A 27,295-nucleotide genomic window follows, 5' to 3' on the forward strand; every position below is an offset into this window, starting at 1 on the left:
TTTACCAAAGTAATATTCCGATTCTATGCTTGGTGTAGTTTGGCATGACAACTAAAGTACAAACAAGGTACAATAGAAGTTGTTGTGACAGGGTAGGAACCAGCGTCGGTCAGTTTCCCAGGGGACCCTCATTGCATTTGAACGTTACATTCATGGCACTTAATAATAAATTGCAACCTCTTGCGATATACATATTGCACATGTCAATATTGCAATTTCGATAATAACTCGAATAATTGTGCAGCCCTAGCTGAGACTGACATTTTATTCCATTAGCTGTGAGAACAAGATACCATTAAACCCATTTGGGATAGGGGGCAGCATTTTCACTTTTGGATGAAATGCGTGCCCAGAGTAAACTGCCTCCTACTCGGTCCCAGATGCTAAAATATGCATATTATTAGTAGCATTGGATAGAAAACACTCTGAAGTTTCTAAAAAACTGTTTGAATAATGTCTGTGAGTATAACAGAACTCATATGGCAGGGGAAAACCTGAGATAGATTTCTCACTTCCGGGTTGGATTTGGGGTTTGTAGTTTTTCAAAGCTTGGCCTACCGAATACACTGTGTCTATGGGGTCAAGTTGCACTTCCTAAGGTTTCCACTAGATGTCAACCGTCTTTAGAAACTTGTTTCAGGCTTCTGCTATAAAGGAGGGGGGAATGGGAGCTGAATGAGTCAGTGGTCTGGCAGAGTGTCTCAGGCTCGTGACGCGCGGTCCCGACAGAGTTAGCTCTCGTTCCAGTGCTTTTCTACAGACAATGGAATCCTCCGGTTGGAACATTATTGAAGTCATGTTAAAAACATCCTAAAAATTGATTCCATACATTGTTTGACATGTTTCTACGACCTTCTGTCTGGGCGTAGTGCTCACGCTTCATGAAGATGGATTACTGGGCTGAACACAATAACAACAAGTGGCTATTTGGACATAAATGATGGACTTTATGGAACAAATCAGTCATTTATTGTCGAACAAGGATTCCTGGGAGTGCATTCTGATGAAGATAATCAAAGGTAAGTGAATATTTATAATGTTATTTCTAACTTCTGCTGACTCCAACATGGCGGATATTTCTTTTGCTGGATTGGGCTTTGAGCGCCGTACTCAGATTATGCTTTTTCCATAAAGTTCCGGATGTTTGGAATCAAAACATTACTGCACGTCACGCACCAATGTAAACTGAGATTTTGGGATATAAATATGCACATTATCAAACAAAACATACATGTATTGTGTAACATGATATCCTATGAGTGCCATCTGATGAAGATCATCAAAGGTTAGTGATTCATTTTATCTATATTTCTGCTTTTTGTGACTCCTATCTTTGGCTGGAAAAATGGCTGTTTTTGTGACTGGGCTCTGACCTAACAATCATATGTTGTGCTTTCGCTGTAAAACCTTTTTGAAATCGGACACGATGGGAAGATTAAAAACAAGTTTATCTTTCATTTGCTGTATTGGACTTGTTTAATGTGTGAAAGTTACATATTTCTAAAAAATATTTTTGAATTTCGCACGCTGCCTTCAGCAAAATGTTGTCGAGGGGTTCCGCTAGCAGAACCTAGAAAGGTTAATGCAAAGATTAGTTTTCAAATGCACACGAAGCTACCAATACCACATAGGATCTGACAGAGAAGAACACACGACAGCACACAAATGTGTGATAATTATGGCTACTTGTTTTTTACTTCTGAAAGTTAGCAGAGTCTGTTAAATGTACATTATTTAAAAAAGGCCCAACATTACAACTTCTCCTCAATCTCCAAAAACAAACATACAAAACAACCCCCCCACCCCCACCAAAAAAACAACCCAGGACAGTATAAAGCTGCACAATTTTGTACCAGATACTCACAATAATAAAATATGCAATGCTACATTAAGTGGTTAAAAATACTTGAGGGGAAAAAGTATATTGATTTTTTTTTTTTTTTTTTTTGATATTTAAAGAATATACATTGTTATTTTTCTTAACTAGCCAGGATTTTAGTCAAAAGTGCATTCTATATAACAAATATGAAAGGAGGAGAATCATACAGTAAATCGGAAGAGAAAATGTTAAACAACAAAGAGGAACCTCTGGATATGAGGCAGACAAACACCTCAATGTATTTCAGATCAGATGAAGCAGGGAGGGGCTAGTGTAAAAATCGCCAAAGCAGGAGGAACAACACTACTCGATCACTCTTTGGGAGTCCATATTAGAGCCAGTCTATTGACTTACAGGAATAAAAAATAAAAAAAATATATGAACTAAACAAAACATTTCCTTATGCCATGGTCCCTTCCACGCTATTCACCTCCAGATTGATTCTCCTCCTTTTCCTTACTCAAACAGCCCCTCACCAAACCAACCGCCTCCCTCCTCCATGAACCAACACATCACTTCACTCACACAATGCATTGTCAGTCCCTCCCTTCACTGCGACTCGCTCACGCAGCAGTAAAGTGCAGAGGATACACACAAATAGAAAAGCTTTTTAAAACGAACGTAAAAAAAAGAACGAAAAAAAGCCTCATACTGAAACGCCATGAAAAACAGTAAGTAACTCATGGTTAAGCTGATTCTGAGGCCCAACTAACAGACCCACAGTAATGGCAGAATGGTTGTAGCTCTCTAGAGGGTGGGCATCTGTTAAACCAAATCCAATGGGCCAAATACCCGCAACTCAAGGTGGTACAGGGACTTGCTAATGGATGCTACTGTTCCTCTTCAGTTTCTCCCAATATACAAACAGTAACCTGATCCACTACTCAGCCTGAACCACCACTATGACTATGCTATACCCATTATGTGTTAATCCACAGAAACATGTCAGACATATTCTTGTGTGTGTACAAAATCAACCTCAGAACCCCCTTCAACAAATGGCACCGGCTTTAGCAGGGAGTGCAGAGGGAGAGACCCAGAGAGTTGAACGACAGACAGAATATGGCCAGGGCCAGACTGTGTAAAGGTAGCTTTTGGTACAACAGCACCAGAGGGGTTCCATTTTGCCATTACTGAGACAAACACACGCCTTAACGTTGCTCCTCAACACTCAGTCTTATTTGAGAGGGGGGTGGACAACAACATTCTACAACCCACTACCAACAATCTGACAAGACAGAATCTCTCTCGGTCATTCATCAATACGAACAACAACCGGACTGTCAGAATATCATACAATGGGACAGCGGGAACATTCACACAATAAAAAGGTTACATATGGGTAAATGGGTAAATGTATCTACACCAGAAATTGAAACGCATGTTAGACATAATCCCCCAACCGATCACTCAACAGGATGTTCCGAGCGAGATGAGAACAATTCTTCAGTCTGAAACTGAATGTAGCATATTTCCAGAAAATATTACTAGAAAATAACACATTTGATTGCTAAACCGTTAGCCCGTATCACTACATCTAGGCAACATTCAACATGTTTTGATTCATCATTATTTGCCAACGTGTGAGATAGGGCCTCAATGTTTGCGTAACCTTATACAGTATATGTAACACTAAGGAGAACAAACCGTTACATTACAACACCAAGCTGTGGAAGATAGGCTGGTTGGAAAAAAATACAGATTTTTCAGTTAAGAGTTGTGCTGAAAAGGTCAGAACCTTGTGTTTTAATGACCTTTTACAGGGTGACCCATATTATCTCAGCAGCAGCAGCAGCGGGGGAAGAGACAGAGTAGCGAGAGACGGAGAAAGAAAGAAAGAAAGAAAGAAAAAGAAAGTGAGCGAGCGAGACAGACAGAGGAGCGAGAGACAGAGAAAGAAAGAAAGAAAGCGAGCGAGCGAGACAGAGGAGCGAGAGACAGAGAGACAGAAGAGACATGCGAGGTCCAGGTTGGGTCGTATGTGATAACCCGTCACAGTGGCGGTATTTGAACTGTTTTGATTACAGAAGACAAAAAAATACAATAATCTCTTGACAAGCATTTTGTGTGAAGTGAGACCAGTGATGACGTACTGCTTTTTGAAGTGGGTGTGTGTGTGTATATACATGACAGCACGTTCAGGTTCATCACGTTTGTTCTGTTGGGAACGTCTGACCTTGTCAGCTCTAAGGCTGTATATGTCAGTCAAGAAGACAAATCCCAGAACTGCATCACAACAACACAACCAATCCCACACACTGTTACATTACACTCCAGATGTTACGAGATCTAGCCTGTGTATAAGAAATATGTCTAGTACTGCAATGAAAGCACCAATTAACCAGAATCTCTGTTGCAACAGACTAGTAGTAGCACTAACAGGCGTTTTCTAACCTCCCCACTGTGACCTATGGCAGTGATTCCTGGCCTACTGCTGGTAGAGCCAGTGTGGAATTCCTTAGGGAGAGACAGTGGGAGACCCAGTTGGCACCAGGATGGTAAACATTCAACAAGACCTTGGTGACCCCATGATCCTACGGGTCAGCCTTAGGACTAGGACTTACAACTCCCCCGAATTGTGCAACCGTTGTTAAAGTCAGTCGACGCGAAGGACTAAGTTGATGAAAAGGATCTGTTCTGACCCGCTACCTGGATAAGGAACCACTAGTAGAATAATAACATTAGCAGCTGTCAGTGGAGAGGATAAAATGGACACAAACAAGGGATAACTCACATACCGGTACACACACACACAGCCTTCTACCATGGGAGGCAGGTTGTCTAAGAACACAGGATTTTCGAAGAATATTTTCACAAGAAAAGATATGAGCAGAGGTTGTAAAAATCTGTGTCAGTTGACTTGGGTCTCTAGCTAAGTGGGTCACTCACTTATCTAAAGTGTAGACTGAAAGTGTACCTGTCTGTATCCCTCACGCTCTCCCACACACACTGGTGTGTACTGAGCTGTGAGTGTCATGTTCATATCAGTATTCGAGCGGCCGTTCTACACCAGGGGCCAGGGAGAGTTGGGGTGGGGGTAATCGAGGTGTGGCAGGCAGGCCTGGAGCCCAGGGCCCACATAGGGTTCAGTGATGCTGGGGGGCCCCAGGCCCTTTGTCCTGCGGTGCCATGTAACGCAGGTAGCTGCTGTCCTCCTGCCCACAGTGGGTGAGGGGCTCGCTCTTGAAGAGGGCGGGGGGAGGAGAGACAGGGGGCACAGGCAGGTGGTGGTGGGGGAGAGGGGGTGCTTGCAGAGGCGTGCCAGGGTGGTGCTGCTGCTGTTGCGACGTGTGGTGGTGAGGGAGATGGTGAGAGGGGGTCATGTGCAGGTGGGAGAAGGTGGCGTGTCCCACGGGGGCGCGTGGGGGAAGAGCCCCTCCTGCCGGGCTGAGGCCCAGAGGGGCGGAGGTGGTGGCAGCTGAGGGAGCGAGGCCCGGGCCGGGGCCAGAGGAGGAGGGGGCAGAGAGGTGGAGAGGCAGGGGGAGGCTGCTGGCCTGCAGAGTCACAGGGCTAGTGACCCGGAAGCACTTCTCCTTGTGGGCCTTGAGCATGTTGGAGAAGCGGAAGCGCTGGCTGCACAACTCGCAGGGGTAGGGCTTCTCTCCTGTGTGGGTGCGGCGGTGGCGCTTCATGTTGGGCCGGCTGGTGAAGCTCTTCCCACAGATCTCACAGATGAACGGCTTCTCTCCTGCAGGGGACAGGGACGGCGAGAAAGGAGAGAGCGAGAGAGAGGCAAAAGGAGAGTCAGGGACTAAATCACCCCAATTAGTTGAACCTTCACACGTCACAGAACCTCATGCATGAGAAGAATAATACACAACCTGGCAACACTTAAGTCCTGTGCTGATTAAAGCGCTCTGAACTTCATGAAGAAATTGTCTGATTGCAAAGTTAAGGTCCCTGTAGGAGAGTATTTGGGGTCAATGCTGTCTAACCACCCACTCAGCGATGCCAGTTCACACTTTGGGATGAGATGTGAAAATGAACAACGGCTGTCCATTCGAGAGCTGCTCTCATTACCCTTTCATTCACTGTGCCCGTTACCACCCCCGTACACTCATTCACAGCACACTCAAAGCAACTCTCGGCTTTAATCTGAACTGCATGTTTTCTGAGAGGCTCCGGTAAACCATTTACAGTATGACAGTGGATAATTTAATCGTGACAAATTATACTGGAGCCATTTTGTTAATGTTCTGCAACTTCTGTGAAGTAGGTAAGTTCCAGAGGAAAGGATAAACCTTGGGGGGGGGGAAGAAAGAAAAAGGACGAAGAAGAAGAGTGTGTATTACAAGGCATCACTGGGTGTGTCTCCGACCACAGGAGGCCAAATCGGTCAGCGGCGGCCGGGAGAGAGGGTCAAATAATTACACCATACAAAAATAACCACCAGGGCAGAGTGCAGGGAATCCGCCCACACTAGGGAGGGAGAAATGACATTAAAAAAAAAGACTGAAAAAGAACAGGCCTGCGGCAGAGGAGAAAATGTAAGATGTAATATAGAATGCGTCAGGGTAGTCATTAGAAGTAGACATGGAGGAGAGGCACCATTGATGCTTTGCCACCCTCTCATTATGTAGACTGGGCGAGGTCTCGGTACCGCTCGTCCTGGGACGCCCCGTTCATTTCCTTTTATAGAGCATCTACGGTGACTCACTGGCTGACTAGGGATCAAGACTGAAGGCCATGCAGACTCTCCAGTAAATGGGATGGCTTTGGTCAGGGAGCATTTCCGAATGTTGAAGACTGAAGAGGTCTGGCTTCTAACATTATTGGAAGACTAGTGTCAATGTTTGGCATCAAAACATTTTGATGACAGGAAAAAGTTCAAAAGGCTTTTATAGGAATAGGTCCTTGAGGGTGTGCTTTGTAATTGCACGTGTGTCAAACAAATTCCTCAGTGAGTGTGTGAGTGTAAACAGCTGTGTGTGTTCTCTGTCTCACCGGTGTGTGTTTTCATGTGCTCGTCAAAGTACTGCTTCATGTTGAAGTCCTTGCCACACCACTGACACATGAACTGCTTGTGTCCGATGTGGATGCTCATGTGGGAGCGTAGCTGGTACTTATACTGGAACCTCTCGGCACAGTTCTATAGGGAGGAGAGAGAGAGAGGGGCATTTAGGGTGTCCCAAACAGCACCCTATTCCCTTGTAAGTGCACTGCTTTTTGACCAGGACCCATAGGGGATAGTAGTGCACTATATATGGAAATAGGGTGCCGTTTGGGACGTAGCCATTTAGACTACATAGCACATACACAATCATGCCTGGAATGGAAATTCATAAGGGCTACTATATAATAATATACACATAAACAAACATAATATATACCTAACACAGATGCAGTGGAAGAAGGAGCCCACTACGCAGTACTGGGTCTGCAGTGCTCTTTAATAACAATGTAATGACACGTTAGTGGAGTTGCTTTATTTAACCACATGGAGCCCCCACAGCCCCACCAATCCAACCAACCACACGTTCCCAGACAACCCTCCTCCCTTTGTGGTTGGCCACACAGAGGCCCACCCAGGTTGAGGTGGTACCTGCTTCCTACAGAATGTCCTATAAACCAGAATGCTGGGTTTGCAGACGAACACCTGAGGTGAGTTCAACAAGGGTTTTGTTTCCCCCGAACATGTTATTTAGTAACAATTTCGGTTGAACGATTTGAATGAACATTCCAAAACGTTACAACGAAGCCGCAAAAGGCTCCTTTTTGTAAGCAATACCGTGGCTTTTTAAGGCGCAATTTTCAACCTGAAAATGACTTTGCTCTTAATACACGTAAGTGATTATTTGTAGTGGCAGTTTAGACCCGACACAGGCGTACACTTCCGGTCAAAAGTTTTAGAACACCTACTAAATTCAAGGGGTTTCATTTATTTACTTTGACTAATTTCTACATTGTAGAATAATAGTGAAGACATCAAAACTATGAAATATAACACATATGGAATCATGTAGTAACCAAAAGTGTCAAACATATTTTATATTCTTCAAAGTAGCCACCCTTTGCCTTGATGACAGCTTTGCACACTCTTGGCATTCTCTCAACCAGCTTCATGAAGTAGTCACCTGGAATGCATTTCAATTAACAGGTGTGCCTTGTTAAAAGTGAATTTGTGTCAGGAGTCAGGACAAGACAGGCAGGCAGCGTTTCTCAGCCAGTCGAAATCATGAAATCGGTTGGTATCATTTTAAGGATATATACAAAGAAATTTACATTGAGAAAAGGTAAAAATATAAAGTGCAGATAGTTTGCAGTCTTTCCAGCTTCAGTTTGAAGTGATTGTGTTAGCGGTGGTGTTTACTAGATTCTCTGAACAATAGTTTCCTGACGAGAGAGAGCAAATGTTCCAGGTGAAATTGCGCCTCATTAGCTCATTGTTATGGATGTGTCCAAATAGTTGTCACGAGAAAACAGCTTAAAACAAATGCAGCTACTGTTGTTATTCTGGCTGCACTGTTTGACGTGACTGTAAGTTAGCCATAGTTTGATAGCTAGTAAGCAGGGGATAAGAAGGTTGAGTATTATTTATTTCAGCCACATTTCAGCCACATTCCCAGTGGTCAGAAGTTTACATACACTCAATTAGTATTAGGTAGCATTGCCTTTAAATGGTTTAACTTGGGTCAAACATTTCGAGTAGCCTTCCCACAATAAGTTGGGTGAATTTTGGCTCCATTCCTCCTGACAGAGCTGGTGTAACTGAGTCAGGTTTGTAGGCCTCCTTGCTCGCACATGCTTTTTCAGTCCTGCCACAAATTTTCTATAGGATTGAGGTCAGGGCTTTATGATGGCTACTCCAATACCTTGACTTTGTTGTCCTTGAGCCATTTTGCCACAACTTTGGAAGTATGCTTGGGGTCATTGTCCATTTGGAAGACCATTTGTGACCAAGCTTTAACTTCCTGACTGATGTTTTGAGATGTTGCTTCAATATATCCACATAATTTTCCATCCTCATGGTGCCATCTATTTTGTGAAGTGCACCAGTCCCTCCTGCAGCAAAGCACCCCCACAACATGATGCTGCCGCCCCCGTGCTTCACGGTTAGGATGGTGTTCTTCAGCTTGCAAGCCTCCCTTTTTCCCTCCAAACATAACGATGGTCATTATGGCCAAACAGTTCTATTTTTGTTTCATCAGACCAGAGGAAATTTCCCCAAAAAGTACGATCTTTGCCCCTGCGTGCGTGCGTAGATAGATATTTGTAATAATGACAATTACAACAATACTGAATTAACAATGAACACTTATTTTAACTTAATATAATACATAAATAATATCTATTTAGTCTCAAATAAATAATGAAACATGCTCAATTTGGTTTAAATAATGCAAAAACAGTGTTGGAGAAGAAAGTAAAAGTGCAATATGTGCCATGTAAAAAAAGCTAACATTTAAGTTCCTTGCTCAGAACATATGATGGTGGTTCAATATTCCCAGTTAAAAAGTTTTAGGTTGTAGTTATTATGACGTGTCATCTGTATTTCATATACCTTTGACTATTGATATTCTAATAGGCACTTTAGTATTGCCAACCTAATCTCAGGAGTTGATATGCTTGAAGTCATAAACAGTGCTGTGATTCAAGCATTGCTAAGAGCCACTGGCTAACGCAGTAGAGTTTGAATGAATGCTTACGAGCCTGCTGCTGCCTACCACCGCTCAGTCAGACTGCTCTATCAAATCATAGACTTAATTATAATATATTAAACACAGAAATATGAGTCGTTGGTCATTAATATGGTCAAATCCGGGGACTATCATTTCGAAACAAAACGTTTATTCTTTCAGTGAAATATGGAACCGTTCTGTATTTTATTAGATGGGTGGAAACCCTAAGACTAAATATTGCTGTTACATTGCATAACCTTCAATGTCATGTCATAAGTATGTAAAATTCTGGCAAATTAGTTCGCAACGAGCCAGGCGGCCCAAACTGTTGCATATACCCTGACTGCTTGCAATGAATGCAAGTGGCAATTTCTCTAGTTAATATTGCCTGCTAACATGAATTTCTTTTAACTAAATATGCAAGTTTAAAAAAATATATACTTCTGTGTATTGATTTTAAGAAAGGCATTGATGTTTACGGTTAGGTTCATTCGTGCAACAATTGTGCTTTTTTGACGAATGTGCTTTTGTTAAATCATCCCCCATTTGGCGAAGTAGGCTGTGATTCAATGATAAAGTAACAGGCACCGCATTGATTATATGCAACACAGGACAAGCTAGTTAACCTAGTAATATCATCAACCATGTGTAGTTAACCTAGTGACTATGTGAAGATTGATTGCTTTTTTATAAGATAAGTTTAATGCTAGCTAGCAACATACCTTTGCTCCTTGCTGCACGCACGTAACATGTGGTCAGCCTGCCGCGCAGTTTCCTCGTGGAATGCAATGTAATCGGCCATAATCGGTGTCCAAAAATGCTGATTACCGATTGCTATGAAAACTTGAAAATCAGCCCTAATTAAAATCGGCCATGCCGATTAATCGGTCGACCTCTAATTGGAACTGTTTTGCCAGCCCTCGACGAACAACACCCGTGCCAATATATCCTCCAAACACAGGCTTCTCGGGCATTATCACTTAATCAAATCAAACTTTATTTGTCACATGCGCCAAATACAACAAGTGTACAAGTGTAGACTTTAAGGTGAAATGCTTACTTACAAGCCCTTAACCAAAAGTGCAGTTCAAGAAGAGTTAAGAAAATATTTACCAAGTAGACTAAAATAAAAAGTTATAATAAAAAGTAACACAATACGATTTATTAAATTGTTCAGCAGTCTTATGGCTTGGGGGTAAAAGCTGTTGAGGAGCCTTTTGGTCCTAGACTTAGAAAACAGTCTATAACTTCGGTGACTGGAGTCTCTGACAATTTTATGGTTTTTCCTCTGACACCGCCCATTGTATAGGTCCTGGGTGGCAGAAAGCTTGACCCCAGTGATGTACTGGGCTGTACCCTCTGTAGCGTCTTATGGTCAGATGCCGAGCAGTTGCCATACCAGGCAACCATGTACCATGTAACTGGTCAGGATGCTCTCGATGGTGCAGCTGCAGAACCTTTTGAGGATCTGGGGACCCATGCAAAATATTTAGTCTCCAAAAGGGGAAAAGGTTTTGTCATGCCCTCTTCACGACTGTCTTGGTGTGCTTGGACCATGATAGCTCGTTGGTGATGTGGACACCAAGGAACTTGAAACTCTGGACCCGCTCCACTACAGCCCCATCAATGTTAATGGGGGCCTGTTCGGCCCGCCTTTTCCTGTAGTCCACGATCAGCTCCTTTGTCTTGCTCACATTGAGGAAGAGATTGTTATCATGGCACCACACTGCCAGTTCTCCTCCCTATAGGCCGTCTAATCATCGTCGGTGGTTCAGGCCCACCACTGTTGTGTCGTCAGCAAACTTAATGATGGTGTTGGAGTCGTATTTGGCCAAGCAGTCGCGGGTGAAAAGGGAATACAGGAGGGGACTAAGTACACACCCCTGAGGGGCCCCAGTGTTGAGGATCAGAGTGGCAGACGTGTTGTTGCCTACTTTTACCACTTGGGGGTGGCCCATCAGGAAATCCAGCATCCAGTTGCAGAGGGAGTTGTTCAGTCCCAGAGTCCTTAGCTTAGCGATGAGCTTCGTGGGCACCCAGGTGCTGAACTTTGAGCTGCAGTCAACGAACAGCATTCTCACATAGGTGTTCCTTTTGTCTAGGTGAGAAAGGGCAGTATGGAGTGCGATTGAGACATCTGTGGATCTGTTGGGGCGGTATGCGAATTGGAGTCAGGGAGGATGCTGTTGATGTGAGCCATGACCAGCCTTTCAAAGCACTTCATGACTACTGACTTGACTTGCCACGGGGCGGTAATTATTTAGGCAGGTCACCTTTGCCTCCTTGGGTACAGGGACTATGGTGGTCTGCTTGAAACATGTAGGTATTACAGACACAGTCAGGGAGAGGTTGAAAATGTCAGTGACACTTGGTCCGCGCATGCTTTGAATACACCTCCTGGTAATCTGTTTGGCCCAGCAACTTCGTGAATGCTGTCCTGCACAAAGGTTTTGATCACATCGGCTACCGAGAGCGTTATCACACAGTCATTCAGAACAGCTGATGCTCTTGTGCATGCTTCAGGGTTAATTGCCTCAAAGTGAGCATAAAAGGCATTAAGCTCATCTGGCAGGCTCACGCCACTGAGCAGCTCGCGCCTGGGTTTCCCTTTGTAGTCCGTAATAGTTGTCAAGCCCTGCCACATCTGACGAGCATCAGAGCTGGTGTAGTAGGATTCAAAGTTAATCCTGTATTGACGCTTTGCTTGCCCAATTGCTCGTCCGAGGGCACAGCGGGACCTATAAGCATCCGGATTAGTCTCCTGCTCCTTGAAAGCGGCAGCTCTAGCCTTTAGCTCGATGCAGATGTTGCCTGCAATCCATGGCTTCTGGTTGGGACATGTACGTAGTCACTGTGGGGATTACGTCATCGATGCACTTATTGATGAAGCCGATGACTGAGGTGGTGTACTCAATGCCATTGGATGAATCCCGGAACACACCCCAGTCTGCGCCAGAAAAACAGTCCTGTAGTGTAGCATCCGCGTCATCTGACCACTTCCGTATTGAGCGTGTCACTGGAACTTCCTGCTCTAGTTTCTGCTTGTAAGCAGGAATCAGGAGGATATAATTATTGTCAGATTTGACATATGGAGGGTAGGGGAGAGCTTTGTATGCATCTCTGTGTGTGGAGTAAAGGTGGTCTAGGATGTAAGTTTTCCCGTATCAAAGTCCCCGGCCACCAGGAGTGCCGCTTCTGGGTGAGCACCCTCTCCCTTGCCCATGGCGTAATAGAGTTGGTTGAGAGCGGTCTTAATGCCAGCCTCGTTCTGTGGTGGTAAATAAACGGCTACGAATAATATAGATGAGAACTCCCTTGGTAGATAGTGTGGTCTACAGCTTATCATAAGGTACTCTACCTCCGGCGAGCAATACCTTGAGTCTTCTTTATTAGACATCGCGCACCTGCTGTTATTGACAAATAGACACACACCCCCACCCCTCGTCTTACCAGAGGTAGCCTCTGTTCTGCAGGTGCATGGAAAATCCCACTAGCTCTATATTGTCCGTATCATCGTTCAGCCACGTCTCGGCGAAACACAAGATGCCACAGTCCCTAACGTCCTGTTGGTAGGACAATCCCAATCGTAGGTCATCAATTCCACCCTCCAATGATTGCACGCTAGCAAGAAGAATGGATGGCAGTGGGAGCCCACTCGCTTGCCTACGGATTCTCAGAAGGCTGACCAATCTGCTGCATCCTTTTCTTCACGCAAAAGGCCTGTTCCAGTGAAAGCAGGACATCCATCTCGAAGGACCCGCCAAAGGAAAATGTTTCTTGAGTAATCGCTGTTCTGATGTCCAGAAGTTATTTTCAGTCATAAGAAACGGTAGCAGCGACATTAAAAAAGAAGTTACACAAAACAAAGAACAAAATAGCACAATTGGTTGGGAGAATGTAAAACGTCAGACATGTTCCTCGGCGCCATCTTGTATATTAGCGAACGTTGGAAAACTTATACCACCTAGTGATGTCACCAGGAAAACCAAAACTCCATCCATGCAAAACTTGAAGGGTATACTACGAAGGAAGCTAGATCTACTCAGGGTTTTCTAAGGCTAGCCAGCTTCAGTTAGCTTCACATTCAAGCTCAGGCTTAATCCATACTATGATGGTGGATATTGCTCGTCCACCTGCCACTAACTCTGGCAGGCTTATAACTGCGTGTAAATGTCACACATGGCTAGTAAATGCCGAACTCTTCATTGAGACCATGCTGAAACATCAATCCATGGGCAAGTCGGTACCACATTTTAATTTGTGCCAAAATCGAATTGAAAGAAATGTTGTACTGCAAATTTAGAAGGCTATGGTCCGAAACAGACTTTTAAAAGTGCTGTTTTTATTTGATTACTTATCGTTAATGCCAGCTTTGCTGTGCTTTTCAAAGCATAAGCACCTCCCACTCCTAGCAATAAAATAATTGTATTAAAGTCATACAAAAAGTGCATTCCGTCATTACTAAAATGTGGAACGTGATAGGAATTTTAACATTACAATTGAATATTCAGTCGTCTTCCTCACATGAAGGGGATGATGCGAGAGGGAAGGAATCTGAATTTATTGGTCCTCAACTCGCAGCTCAGACATTCAGTATAAATGGAGTTACTTGACCCGGGGCAGGTAGTTATGAAGGATTCCTTGCCATAGAAATGTACCTTGGTGAGCCTCGTTGTACTGGTTAGCCCGAGTTGAACTCAGAGTTAGAGCTAACTGCTCAAACCTGATTCGTAGTATAGGGCTCCACTGATTGGAAGGTCCTATGTAGATAGTTTTATTTTTTTCAACCAGCAACTATTAGGAATTAACACCTAACAAATGTTTTCACTTTTACAGTGTTAGTTTCATCAGCTGTCGTACAACAATATTACACAAAACACAGAAAAAACAGAGTTGACTGCACTGGGTCTTTAAAAAAAAAACGTAAACGGTCCAAAATAATCCAACTTCACCCGTCTGTATTTTTCTTCCAGTTATTCTGTACACCATGTGTATTCATGGTCTGCTAATGTTTGACATGGACATGTTGCATCTAGACCTGGTTGCTTACACCAGCTAGCCGTTGCTACAACTGTGTGACCGTAAACATTTAGGGATAGTTTATATGTAGTCAAGTGTGCCTTGGTTCAATAGTAATCACTATTTTGGAGCAGTCACAGTACAAGAGGCCATATTCTTCTGTTCAAACAACCCCATAGTTGTCTAAATCCTGCCCAGTCTGTCTGAGTTAGCAAGTCAAACCTCACCAGCTAGAAGTCAATATTTAAGCATTCTAAAACAAATATGAATACATTGACATGAATACTATTCATTCTCTGTTAAACACTGTCCTTATAATGCAAATATTCATGAGAAAAAAAAAAGTTTATACACTCTATAAAGTAATCTTGGAACTTAATCTTCTCCAGACCGAATGCAGGTGGATGTTCTATTTAAAAGATTTGTTATTGAAGGGTTTCTGTAACTGGTATATTGCCACTTATCGGTGTTTCCTACCCCCATCTAGTGGTCTCTCTAGCACCCTACTCTATTACAATCCTGTGTTATACAGTATATTCTGAGGAAATTATCACATGGTATATGTAAAAGCAATATTTGATGACATTTCTCTGTTCGCTTTTGTATATAATCTAGATCATGCATTCTATTGTACTAGGTACTGATACAGACGTTCTGATGTGTTTTCTTGCTTGATCATGAGACATACAACTATTCTTGAAACAGAAGCCAGACGTGCGTGCCGACCATTTCGACTGATGGCCCGAGGCCGAAACATTTGTGTTTTGTTGTCACCTTTCATTTATGATTTTGAAGGGAACCATGATGATTTTAATAAACATCTTTATTATGCTTTCAAGCCTCAGTTTTGGATTTATTTTATTTTTGTTTTTGACAGTGTGTCTCCGTCTCTTCCATTACCCTATAAAGTGAAATAAATCTTCTGTTTCAGTCTGTGTTTGAGTGTGGGAGGGACAGTGCGACTGCAAGTCTAAACAGCTCACCTCACAGCGGAAGGGCTTCTCCCCAGAGTGCTGCAGCGAGTGAACCTTCAGGGACATGCTGCGCTTGAACGACTTGCCACAGGTCTCACAGGTGAACGGCATGTCCTTAGTGTGAGCTGCAGAGAGAAATTAACAGGTTAAAGGAGGACAACTACCAGAGGGACAGGGGACATATATTGGGGTGTTAAGTTTCATGATGCTCAAAAGTGAAGAGTATTTATTCTCTCTCAATAAAAGAGAGCGTTCTGAATGTAGCTCCACGAAAGAGCAAGACAGGCAAGCGAGTGAGTTCCTTCCAATTGAGATGGATGTACAGAGCCCTGCAAAAGTAGGCCTACCCCTTGCATTTCCTCACATTTGAATGTTACAAAGTGGGAGTAAAATGGATTTCAATTGTCAAAAATCTACTCAACATACTCTAATGTCAAAGTGGAAGAATAATTCCATGTAGATAACTCAAATATAGTCGTTGCCTAAGTATTCAGCCCCTTTGTTTAGACAAGCCTAAATGAGTTCAGGAGTAAACTGCGGCTTAACAAATCACATAAGTTACATGGACTCAGTGTGAAATAATAGGGGTTGATATGATTTTTAAATGACTAACCCTTCCCCTGTCCCCCATACATACCACATATGTAAGGTCCCTCAGTCAAGTACTGAATTTCAAGCACAGATTCAACTACAAAGACCAGGGAGCTTTTCAGATGCCCCATAAAGAAGGGCAGTGATCGGTAGATGGGTAACAATAACAAATCAGACATTGAATATCTCTTCAAGCATGGCTAAGTTAATAATTATGCTGTGGATGATGTATTAAACCACCCAAACACATCAAAGATACAGTCATCCATTCTGAACTGAGCAGCAGGACAGGAATGAAACTCAGGGATGTTACCCTGCTGATATTGAAACCATTACAGAGTTCAATGGCAATGATGGGAGAAAACTGAAGATGGCTCAACAACATTGTAGTGACTCCACAACAATGACTTAAATGACAGAATGAAGAGAAGAACACAAATATTCCAAAACATGCATCTCGTATGCATGAAAAGTAATCCTAAAGAAAGTAAAGAAATCCTGCAAATCAATACACTTTATGGCCTAAATGCAAAGCTTTATGTTTGGGAGAAAATTCAACACATCACTGAGTAACTGCCTCTTTATTTACAAGCATGGTGGTGGCTGCATCATGGTATGGGTATGCTTGCCATCGGCAAATACTGGGGAGGTTTTCGAGATAAAAAGAAACGGGATGGAGTTAAGCACAAACTCTTAGAGGAAAACTTTATTCAGTCCGCTTTACACCAGACACTGGGAGAGGAATTCAAATTTCAGCAGGACAATAACCTACAACACAAGGCCAAATATACACTGGAGTTGATTACGAAGAAGACAGTGAAATTTCCTGAGTGGCCATGGGACAGTTGACTTAAATCTACTTGGAAAATCTACGGCAAGACTTTAGAAATGGCTGTCTGGCCATGATCTGCAACATCTTGACAGAGCTTGAAGAATTATGAGAAGAATAATGGGCTAATATTGCACAATAAAAGGTGTGTAAAGCTCTTAGAGACTTAGCCAAAAAAACTCACAGCTGTAATCGCTGCCAAAGGTGTTTCTAACATGTATCGACTCAGGGAGCTGAATACTTAGGCAACAACAAAAAAATGTAACTTATACATTAAAAAAAATAAAAGTGTACACATTTTATTCAACTTTGACAGAGTATTTTGAGCAAGTTGTTGACAAATTTAAATTAAATCCATTTTAATCCCACTTTGTAACAACAAAATGTGAAGAAATCCAAGGGGTATGAATACTTTTGCAAGGCACTGCATATCCTATTAGGGACATTTGGGAGTTACCAGGAAGAGCAGGAATAGACAAACTGGAGTCCACCTACCAACCATGTGCTTGCGGACATGAGCCATCGTGTAGAACTTCTTGTCACAGATCTCACAGGCAAACTTCTTCTCTGCGTAGCCGTGCACGATCTTGATGTGCTCGTGCAGCGACCACAGCTTCTTGAAAGACTTGTTGCAGGAGACGCACTGAGCAGCAGAACACCACACACAGATAATGCATTAAGAAACAGGTGATGACGGTTGTTTTGTGACATTGATTACCCCGATACACCCTGACAGAATCCAAGAACAGGAGGAAGCAGCTGAGACAATCCCCGTGTCTGGAGGCTGCAGATGGTATTTCCCAACTGCTGTAACAGTATCTGTCTAGGCTGGTTCCTAACGCTCCGATTCCCTCTGCTGGACAAATCGTTTCCTACATCCTTCAAATCCCAGAAATCTGGCCTTGATGACAAACTGAGATTTTAATTTCACTGTACCTGGTACGTAACTGTACCCAACCAAAGTACCTAATCAATGGACTCATTTTGATTGCTTAGGTCAAAAGCACATTGTACATCTAATTAAAAAGCAGAGGCCAGGGCAGTGTCCCAAATGGCCCCCTTTTCCCTACATAGTGCACTACTTTTGACCAGGGCCCCCACATGGCTCTGGTCAAAAGTAGTACACTGTATAGGGAATAGGGGGCCATTTGAGACATGCACCAGCTCTCCTCCTTACCTGGATGTTCTTTTCACAGTCAGTCTGCTGGTGTAAGGCCAGCTCACTCTCCAGGACAAACTTCTTGCCACACTTGTCACAGATTTGCATACGTCTGTGTGTGACGTTCATGTGCTTCTCCAGGTACCAGCGGGTGTTGAAGACACGGGGGCACTTTTCACACGCCAGCGTCTCACGCTCCTCCCCATCCTCTTTATCCCCCGTGGCAGAGCCAGCTGAGGAGGGGGTCCCCTTGCCCTCCCTGGCAGTCCGGCGCGTCCTCTTGGGCGGCTGGGTGGTCTTCTTCCGTCGGCCCCTGGTGGTCATGCCGGTGGCGCCTAGAGCAGTGCACTGGGTCTTCTTCCGGGGCTGACTGGTAGCAGGGGCCACCCCACGCCGGACCCGCTTGGCTCTCGTTCTGCGGCTCTCTATTTCTTCATCCTCTTCTTCCTCCTCCTCTTCCTCCTCCAGATCTTCCTCCTCTTCTTCTTCTTCTTCCTCCTCCTCCTCTTCTTCGCTGCAGTGTCTCTCTGAGGCATCAGTTTGGGGGGCGGACTTGTCCCCCTTTGAAACGTTAAGTGTCTGATTGTTCAAGTTGACCTCCACGATGATCTGCTCCCGCTTGAAGGACTCCTCCTCCTCTTCTTCCTCAGAGTCCTCGGAGGTGCCCCCATTGCCTGCCTGGGATCCCTGCGCACCCCCCTCCTGCCCTACTGTCCCCTCTCTGTAGTACTGCTGCTGGGAGGACAGCAGACCCCCAGTCAGCTGTGGGGACAACTGACTGGGGGTCTGGTCACCAATGGGGGTCTTGGCTGCCATCTTGTTGTCCACTAGCACAGAGTAAGGCTTGCCCCCGCCCTCCCGCTTGTACAGCTTGCCCGCTAGGTCCAGGTCTGGGGCGGGGGAGTGGTAGTAGGACTGGGCCACCTGCTGCGTTCTGCGCCCCTCCTGTGACATCCCACCTGGGCTGGACACCTCTCCCTTCAGGCTCTGGCAGGATTTCATGTGTGAGGGAGGGGGAGACTGTAGTAGTGCTAGTTGAAGCACAGCCAGAGGTTTGTTAGCAGTGTTGGTATTCTTAAACTGTGAGAGTACCCTCGCTATGTTGTAAGGAGGGGCAGGGGGAACGGAAGCAATCCCCCACCCCTCCCGCCACTGAGGAGACAGGAAGGAGGAAGGGAAGAAAGCGTCACCCAGATTCAAACAGGGCATCCATGCTTAAGACTGAGGACAGACCGCGACTGACATTCTGCTACAGCTTTGTTCCATAGGCTTCTGTTGAGCTCGACTCTCAAAGCTTCTCTGGAAGCTGGGGTGTCTGCTCTTCAACCTCTGAGGTTTCGGTCTCTCCGCTGATGAAGCCTCTCAGGTTAGTCTCTCGCTCGAGGCTGTCAATGTTATATTGTCCGTCGGGGCTTCAGCCTTTAAGCTTCCGTCTTGAGGGGGAGCTTCACGCCGGACTTTGAGCCGCAGTCGGAACTTCTGTGCCTCGTTTCGGGAGCCATCTGCAATCTGCCGCCTGTGAGAGCAAGAGAAACAGAGAACGAGAGATTAGGCTGAATTGTGTGACAAGCGTGTGGTGCTGCCTCAGAGCGAGTGTGTCTGATGTGAAACTACAACCTGGGGTAGGCGTTGTGAACCGAGACTGAGCCATGCTTCACCGCAACCGTTTCACTGGCATGTGTGAACATCCAAACCACACGCATCAGAGCTTCGTGAGAGAGGACTTAACCCCAAACACACTCCTCCTGCTCGTCACAATCTATTTATGCTTTCAGGTTAAATCATCTTTCATCAATCTCACCATCTTGTTAACCAGACTTGATATATGCCATTATAATCATTAAACAAAAAAAACCGATATGGTCACATTTAATCAGAAAACCCTATCTTCCATCTCGGCTTTCAAATCACCAGTTCCGCAATACTTAAATCTCAGCTTTCACATTTCAATAGCAGTTAATACCCTGCCATGTATAACAATATTCGTACACTGGTATGAAATACACAATGTTACTTTATTTACTTTGCCTGGTAAGTCATTGAGAGCACAGTCTCTTTTACAATAACGATTAATGATGGAGCAATGATAATTGGAAATTATGTAGGCCTCTCTCTCAACAAACTTATTGAAAAAGTAAGCAATTTGCTCATTTCAATTGGCTCCTTGAACTCTGATTAAAGGTGTGTGCTACTTCAATGCATGTATGATTTGCACTCGTACCTTAACGCCTATAAATGTCACTCACCCCCACACACACACACCCACCTATTGTGGCAGTTACAGAGCACAAAATAACCACAGTATGGGAGCTGTAAACGAGCTCAACCACAGGAAACTGTACATCAGCTTCTCTGTGTGAGTGAGTGATTGAGCGAGCCTGCACAGCGCATGTGATCAAAGAACAAATATATTTTGCGTATAGGAGAGTGTTTGGAAGTGTAAACGAAGCGCTTGCATTATTCTTGTTACTTGGCGTTTGAGGGGTCATTTACTGCCTGCGCATATAACACCGTCATGGCAGTGACCCTCGAGGCACAGTGCTCGAGGAGATGACACTAGGAAGTCGGACATAGCTACAAATTTAAGCTTTTTGTTATTTCCACATGTACGTTTGACCCCAAATGACCTTGGGCACGGTCGCTGACTCAGCACTGGAGTTGGTTTCTTGACTTGCAACGACTTCGAGAGCCACTAGAAAAAAACATTTCCTCTCTCATAAACAACAAACATCCTCTGCTCAACGGCCCAATATAGGCTAATCGTCACAACCCACCTCAAGTCTTATCAAACCCTCCCCCCCTAACTCAAAACTAAATACAGGGAGATTCCACAGCTGCTTTCAAATCAATGCAATAATCAAGACAGATATATGTGATATTGATATTAGAGAACACGCCTTTTATACCTTTCAAGCAATGACTTCATAACTATTCTGCTACAGACAGTCTACAATAATGATAGGGGAAAATGTACAGTTACATATTTTTACCTTTATTTAACTAGTTAAGAACAAATTCTTATTTTCAATGACAGCCTAGGAACAGTGGGTTAACTGCCTGTCCAGGGGCAGAACAACAGATTTGTACCTTGTCAGCTCGGGGGTTTGAACTTGCAACCTTCTGGTTACTAGTCCAACACTCTAACCACTAGGCTACCCTGCCGCATAGCACATATTGCACTTTTACTTTCTTCTCCAACACTTTGTTATGGCATTATTTAAACCAAATTGAACATGTTTCATTATTTACTTGAGGCTAAATTGATTTTATTGATGTATTATATTAAGTTAAAATAAGTGTTAATTCAGTATTGTTGTAATTGTCATTATTACAAATAAAAAAAACTAATTTAAAAATCGGCCGATAATAATATATAATCGGGAAAAGCGGGATCAGTATCGGCCTTAAAATCATAATCGGTCGTCCTCTAATAGACACTCCTAGAAACCTGTGTCAAAACACTGGTATTTTTCATCCTAAGGTTTGTTCCCCCATCTTTTTAAACAGTGAGCGAACATGTTTTCAGTTATTTTATTTCCATGACTGATCAAAACTAATTTTCTCTTGCTCTCTCGTCTCTCTGCAGAAGACATAGTGAGCAACATGTTTGGAATATCAAATTGGAAAAAAATAATAATAATTTAAAAAAAATTTAAAAAAAAGTGCAGTATCGAATCGGAATGCATAATTAATCGTGAGAATCCCAATACATATCGTATCGGTACCTAAGTATTGTGACAATATCGTATCTTGAGGTCCCTGGCAATTCCCAGCCCTAGTCTAAAAGCAGTCTGTTCCGATGATGTGGAGAGTGATTCTGATCAAGCCAAAGAGGACCTCTAATAACAGATTGTAGGCCGCTGGAGTGTCTGAGGCCGAGCTCCACACACAGCCCCAAACTCTCTGGGTCCACCTCCGCCTCTATCCACTACACTAACGTTGCGAGAAGTACAATTCTGGAACAGACCGACTCAAATACACACATGCCTACACATGCAAGCACTCAAACAGAATGCCTACTGCTGTGTGTGGACAATTTTTTATTTTATATAACATAAAATAAATAGAATCAGAGGACAGACATGCATAGGCATTTAGACAAAAGCAAAACAATACACCCCCACCCACCACCTTTCTTCCGGTGCATGTTTACTTTCTGAGAATTGGACCGCTCTAGGTGCATTACAACCACAAGAGGAGGGAGTGGAGAGCACTGCGCGGCATAGAGCACCTCGTCTCACATACTGGAGCATTAAAAACTCCCTCAGATACTCTCCTGCCCCGTATGCAGGTGTGATGTTAGATCTGCCATAACCAATTCAATAGGCCCTGTACTCTCTTAACAGCTGCGTATGCACAGGAATGTAGCAGGGTCAAGAAGACAGAGGCCTGTGCATTGATGATCCCTCTGAGTGGAGTGAGTGTCAAATGAGTCACGGCTTTTCCTGATGCGTAGCACAGGCAGATGTAGGCCTACCTTTACACCAAGGGTTTCAAACTCATTCGGAGGGCCGAGCGTCTGCAGGTTTTTGGTTTTCCCCTTTCAATTAAGACCTGCATAACCAGGTGTGGGGAGTTCCTTACTAATCAGTGACCTTAATTCAATCAAGTACAAGGGTGGAGTGAAAACCCGCAGACACTCGGCCCTCCGTGGAATGAGTTTAACATGTGCCTTACACCGAAGACTGAGGGTTCGTTCTGCTCAGTGAAGATTTGCAAAGAAATTACTGGACCAGAACTTATGACAACTTTGCACAAACTTAGTGCTGTTCCGGTCATTAACATGATCAAACAGAGAGCGTGTGCAAACGATCCACAACCACACACAGGACAGCTGAGGTTACGCAACTCGTATTTAGTAAAATCCTTACTTAGATGAGTCACAGAGTTTCACTCACAATGAGAGAGCACAGCCTTTTGATGTGGTGAGCAGGAAGAGAGCAGACTTCACAATATCAGTGGTAATTGTACGATTACCTTGTCAGATGTCGAGGTTAAATTCAGTGTAAATTCGGTCGTTTATGACTCCGCTTTTTCCAGTTTGGTAGTGCTGAGCGATTCATGCTTTTTGAGGTTGGTCCTGTTTCAACTTGCTTATTAAAAATAAACAGTTTTCGATTTAAATTATTTCTTTATACATTAAATGCACTGTGTATTATGTGAGTTGAATGCTGTAACACAGAATAAAACAATTAATACAAGTTGCAGTGAGGTAGTGACTACCCATTACTGCTTATCACTTATTAACCATCATTTATTCACAGTACTTTAATCAAATATTTATGTTGTGTATATTACATTTGTTTTAATTGATGACTATTATTTCATCCTAAATCATCTCATCTCTATAGAGCTGCTGCCTACGCAGTTTGACAAAAATCACTATTTCAGTAGTTCTTCAAAGTAAATACGGCATACTGTTATGACTGCTGCATACCAACTGTCAATCACTTAGATCACGTATTTTTGGTTAAAGATACCTTGCAAAGCAACTGCTCTCTATCCCTCACTTTGTAGAATATTGGCCCGTTGGAAACTACAACTCCATACTACATCGCACAGTTCGGGCTTGATGTGATTTGTCTCTGGAGAAACTGTGCAATGTCTGCAATGAGCTCACAGGAAAAAAAACAGAACAAAATGGAATTCAAATATTTGAACTGACATTGGTCAATTAGTTGTTTAAAAAAAATGATCTAAAGTATCTGCAAGATGGGCTCAAATCCTGTGCAGATGGTAATAGCAACTTTATGTTGGTAAATTGCATGTAGATAGTGCTATGTCGAGGGTATGCATCAAAGTGTGTCAGGTGAATCCTTCCCAGAGGTTTAGTTTCAATGCATTATTCTGCATCATTGAATTCCACCCTCCCTCTGCCTGTGGACTTTAATGAGCTTTCCCTTTGAGGCAAATGTGTGAGGGTTCACATTCCTGACTCCAAACTCATAAGACCTTAACCAGCTCACTGTGTTGCGCACAGGAGGGGAGCCCCATGCCCCTGTAAGTATTTGTGCCTAAGCTTTCTACATGTATAGATAGAAGGGCAGCAGTGGTAGGCGATCATGCTTTGAACCTCCACTCTTTCCTAAACTCTAACCAAATGCATGGCCTACATTTATTTTTTGCTCTTTCCCTCTGTGGTGTAAAGTACTTAAGTAGTTATTTCAAGTATTTTTACTTAAGTCGTTTTTTGTGGTATCTGTAATTCACTACATCCCTGAAGAAAACTATATACTGTTTACCCCATACATTTACCCTGATACCCAAAAGTACTTTTGAATGCTTAGCAGGGCAGGAAAATTATCAAAATTCACACACTTATCATAGGTACTGCCTCTGATCTGGCGGACTCACTAAACACATGCTTCATTTGGAAATTATGTCTGAATGTTGGAGTGTGCCCCTGGCTATCAGTAAATTAAAATAAACAAGAAAATGATGCCACCTGGTTCGCTTAATATAAGGAATTTGAAATGATTTACACTTTTACATAAAAGTATATTTTAGCAATTACATTTACTTTGATAGTTAAGTATATTTCAAGGCAAATACTTTAACTCAAGTAGTATTTCACTGGTTGACTTCCACATTTACTTGAGTCATTTTCTATTAAGGAATTTTACTTTTACTCAAGTATGAGATTGTTGTACTTTTTCCACCACTACCCTCTCTGTGACAACACAGGAAAGAAAGAGGGGGAAGGATCGGACGATGAAATGCAGCAACGTAGGCTAATGAGATGGTCCATGGTGAGTCTCAGTTTTGACAGGTGAGAAGTCTGTCAACCTTAAAGTAAAAACACTAATAAACACATACTGAAAGCCCTTAAAATACATGTCACAGTCATTCATGAGAGCTTGCCATTTAGCTACTATTGACAAACACATTTATCTATGAAGTTGGGTCTGACAATGTGTTATGAAGGAACTGGAAGCTAAATGTTGTTTTAGAAATGAGGCTATATTCAACACAGCGAACGTGTGCATGGCAAATGACACCTCATAAAAGCGTCTGCACAACCGACATATTGTGCTCAATAAAAGTTGACATTTTGTTTCGGAAGAATTGGCAAGGCTGCAGCTGGGCCTAAATCACGGCGGACACACTGCAAAGCAATCCTTTGCCTCCTTTCTCAAACATAACAGACGATCTAGCACGAACGCTAACTCTGCTTCGTTTGTAATCAATCTGGCCTAGCTAGCTATTTCGACAGCTGGCTAGCTAGGTTAACTTGCTAGCTACGTCAATTTGGCGCTAACTTTACCAACCCGCGATTTATTTTCAAAATACTAACAATTGATAAAATACGCATGGCTATATTCGTTGAATCCTACAAACTCCAAAACAACGCATATTAACAACTGTTACACGATTGAATGCAGTTTTTGTCGGTAACAACCAACTTTAAAAAACGAGTGCAAAGAAAGGGTTAAACAAAAAGGAAACGTTGGTTGGTCAAGACCGTCGGACGGAAGGCCGTTCGGCTAGCCAATTTATTATCTATCTAAATAGATGCTTTTATTTTACATTGGTTGGGAAAATACATACTAACAAAGACAGAAACAATTTGAATGTATCTTTCTAGCTAAACAAGCTCGCCACGCACTGTCCGTTTTACCAGAAATAATACTAGCTAAAGCAAATGTGAATTACCATGGCACACGGCTAACGTTAGCTAGCAAATCCTAGCTAATCACAGACGACTTTCACTTTTTTTTTAACCCAAAACCTCCCAGATATAGATCGGCTAAACCGATATTTTACACCCGTATACAATCTTGCAGTATCAAATCTTATACAAGGTTAAACATGTCATTATTTGTTAATACAATTGTTTAACAATCATAGCTACAAGAATCTTTAAAAGAAAATCCTATTCCCGATGAAAACCCTAGCATGATAGCGCACAGCTCGTTACATACTCCATGACGGTTTATTGTCAGCAGTCTAGCTTGATAATAACCAAGACAAGAAAATCCTTCATTCGTTTTGCATTGTAGACAAATGTCATGTTTGTAAATACATGAAAAAATATACAATAACTTGTAGAGAATTTTTACCTTACCTTCCGTGAGAGCGCCCTCTTTCTCATTTCGTGCAATCAGTTGCAAGGGATTCTGGAGTGCTGCAGACGCACAAAAAGAGCCAACTACTGTTGCAGTTTACCACTGTTTGATAATCCTATTGCATGCTCAATTGCAAATGTGTTTGTACTAATGCATTTTTAGAATGTATGACACTGATATGTTAGCAGTGCTACTGTAGATCCATCGCTACGTGGCCCAGACAAGGTCTCGCGCGCACTTACGTTACCGACCTCACTCATTCCAGGCACTGACAGGCAGGCCGCTGTCTGGGTTGGGTAGGCGCGCCACAATTTTTTCGTCTCCCCTCCAAACCAGACAGGACACAATGCGCGCACTCGTGTCTGTCCCCATCTTTAGCCGGGAATTTATAAGAAAACCAGAGCTGGATTAGACACGGAATCAGTTACTGGAAAAGGCATACTGCATGAAATGTACATCTAAATGGCAATGCCCAGATGTCGGAGATTTCTGTTGGATACAGTATTTCACCTGATACATTTTTTACATTGCCCATTTCCTGGTCATAGAAGAAGCCTGTAAGGATGGATGTACTAACCAAACACAGTAGATTAAGACTGCTCCGTTGTTCGTCTGTAACCACCCTTTTAAAATGAAATGTGTAATAATGTGCAACTGTATGTTTAGCAACTTTCCCCTCTGACCTAGGTACTGAAATGTGTAATTGTCATTTGAGTATGCCATTTACGGACATACGAATAAGTTAATTATATTTTAATATTTACTGTAGTGCCCACAACTATGACTGTGTGTAAAACAAACAGGAAATCATACTTACATCGTGTAAACGAGACAGAATGATGTACCGTTTAAAAAAAAACTCCCATTATGCAAATGTCTGTGCTAAAATGTCTACAACCTATATCAGGTTGTTAGGCTAGGAGGTGAAAGGCAATAACAAAAACATCTGATATGTAACAGAAATATAAACCTAAAACTGGCTACCACTACTTTAGTTATCAGTGTATAAACTATATTGTATGTATTTATGCAATGGTAGCCTAACAATGTTTGTTCTCTGCCTCAATGTATGCCTCAATGTATACCTCAAAAACAGATGCTTAGGGAGTCCTTTCAACCTCTATACAGAATTTACACAATGGCAGACAGAAGTTATATC

General features: G+C 43.0%; 1 protein-coding gene across 1 annotated transcript; it reads right to left on the bottom strand.

The window, feature by feature from the left end:
• Positions 1 to 1,668: 1,668 nt before the first annotated feature.
• On the bottom strand, positions 1,669 to 26,390 carry LOC139364643 (zinc finger protein 652-like). Its single transcript, XM_071101565.1, has 6 exons — positions 26,136 to 26,390; positions 18,089 to 19,586; positions 17,407 to 17,554; positions 15,501 to 15,616; positions 6,824 to 6,968; positions 1,669 to 5,567 (listed from the first exon to the last, which is right to left on the bottom strand). Exons 2-6 carry the CDS (start codon positions 19,277 to 19,279, stop codon positions 4,966 to 4,968), a joined length of 2,202 nt encoding a protein of 733 aa, XP_070957666.1. The 5' UTR covers positions 19,280 to 19,586; positions 26,136 to 26,390; the 3' UTR covers positions 1,669 to 4,965.
• Positions 26,391 to 27,295: the final 905 nt, after the last annotated feature.

This window comes from Oncorhynchus clarkii, chromosome 13 (genome assembly GCF_045791955.1).
Source record: "Oncorhynchus clarkii lewisi isolate Uvic-CL-2024 chromosome 13, UVic_Ocla_1.0, whole genome shotgun sequence".
Classification (NCBI taxonomy): domain Eukaryota; kingdom Metazoa; phylum Chordata; class Actinopteri; order Salmoniformes; family Salmonidae; genus Oncorhynchus; species Oncorhynchus clarkii.

Coding starts and splice junctions, on each gene's coding strand:
- LOC139364643 (XM_071101565.1), bottom strand. CDS start 19,279: ATGCCCTGTTTGAATCTGGGTGACGCTTTCTTCCCTTCCTCCTTCCTG. Junction 17,555..18,088: donor ACTGTGAAAAGAACATCCAG/GTAAGGAGGAGA, acceptor TCTGCTGCTCAG/TGCGTCTCCTGCAACAAGTC. Junction 6,969..15,500: donor AGAAGCCCTTCCGCTGTGAG/GTGAGCTGTTTA, acceptor TCCTCCCTATAG/AACTGTGCCGAGAGGTTCCA.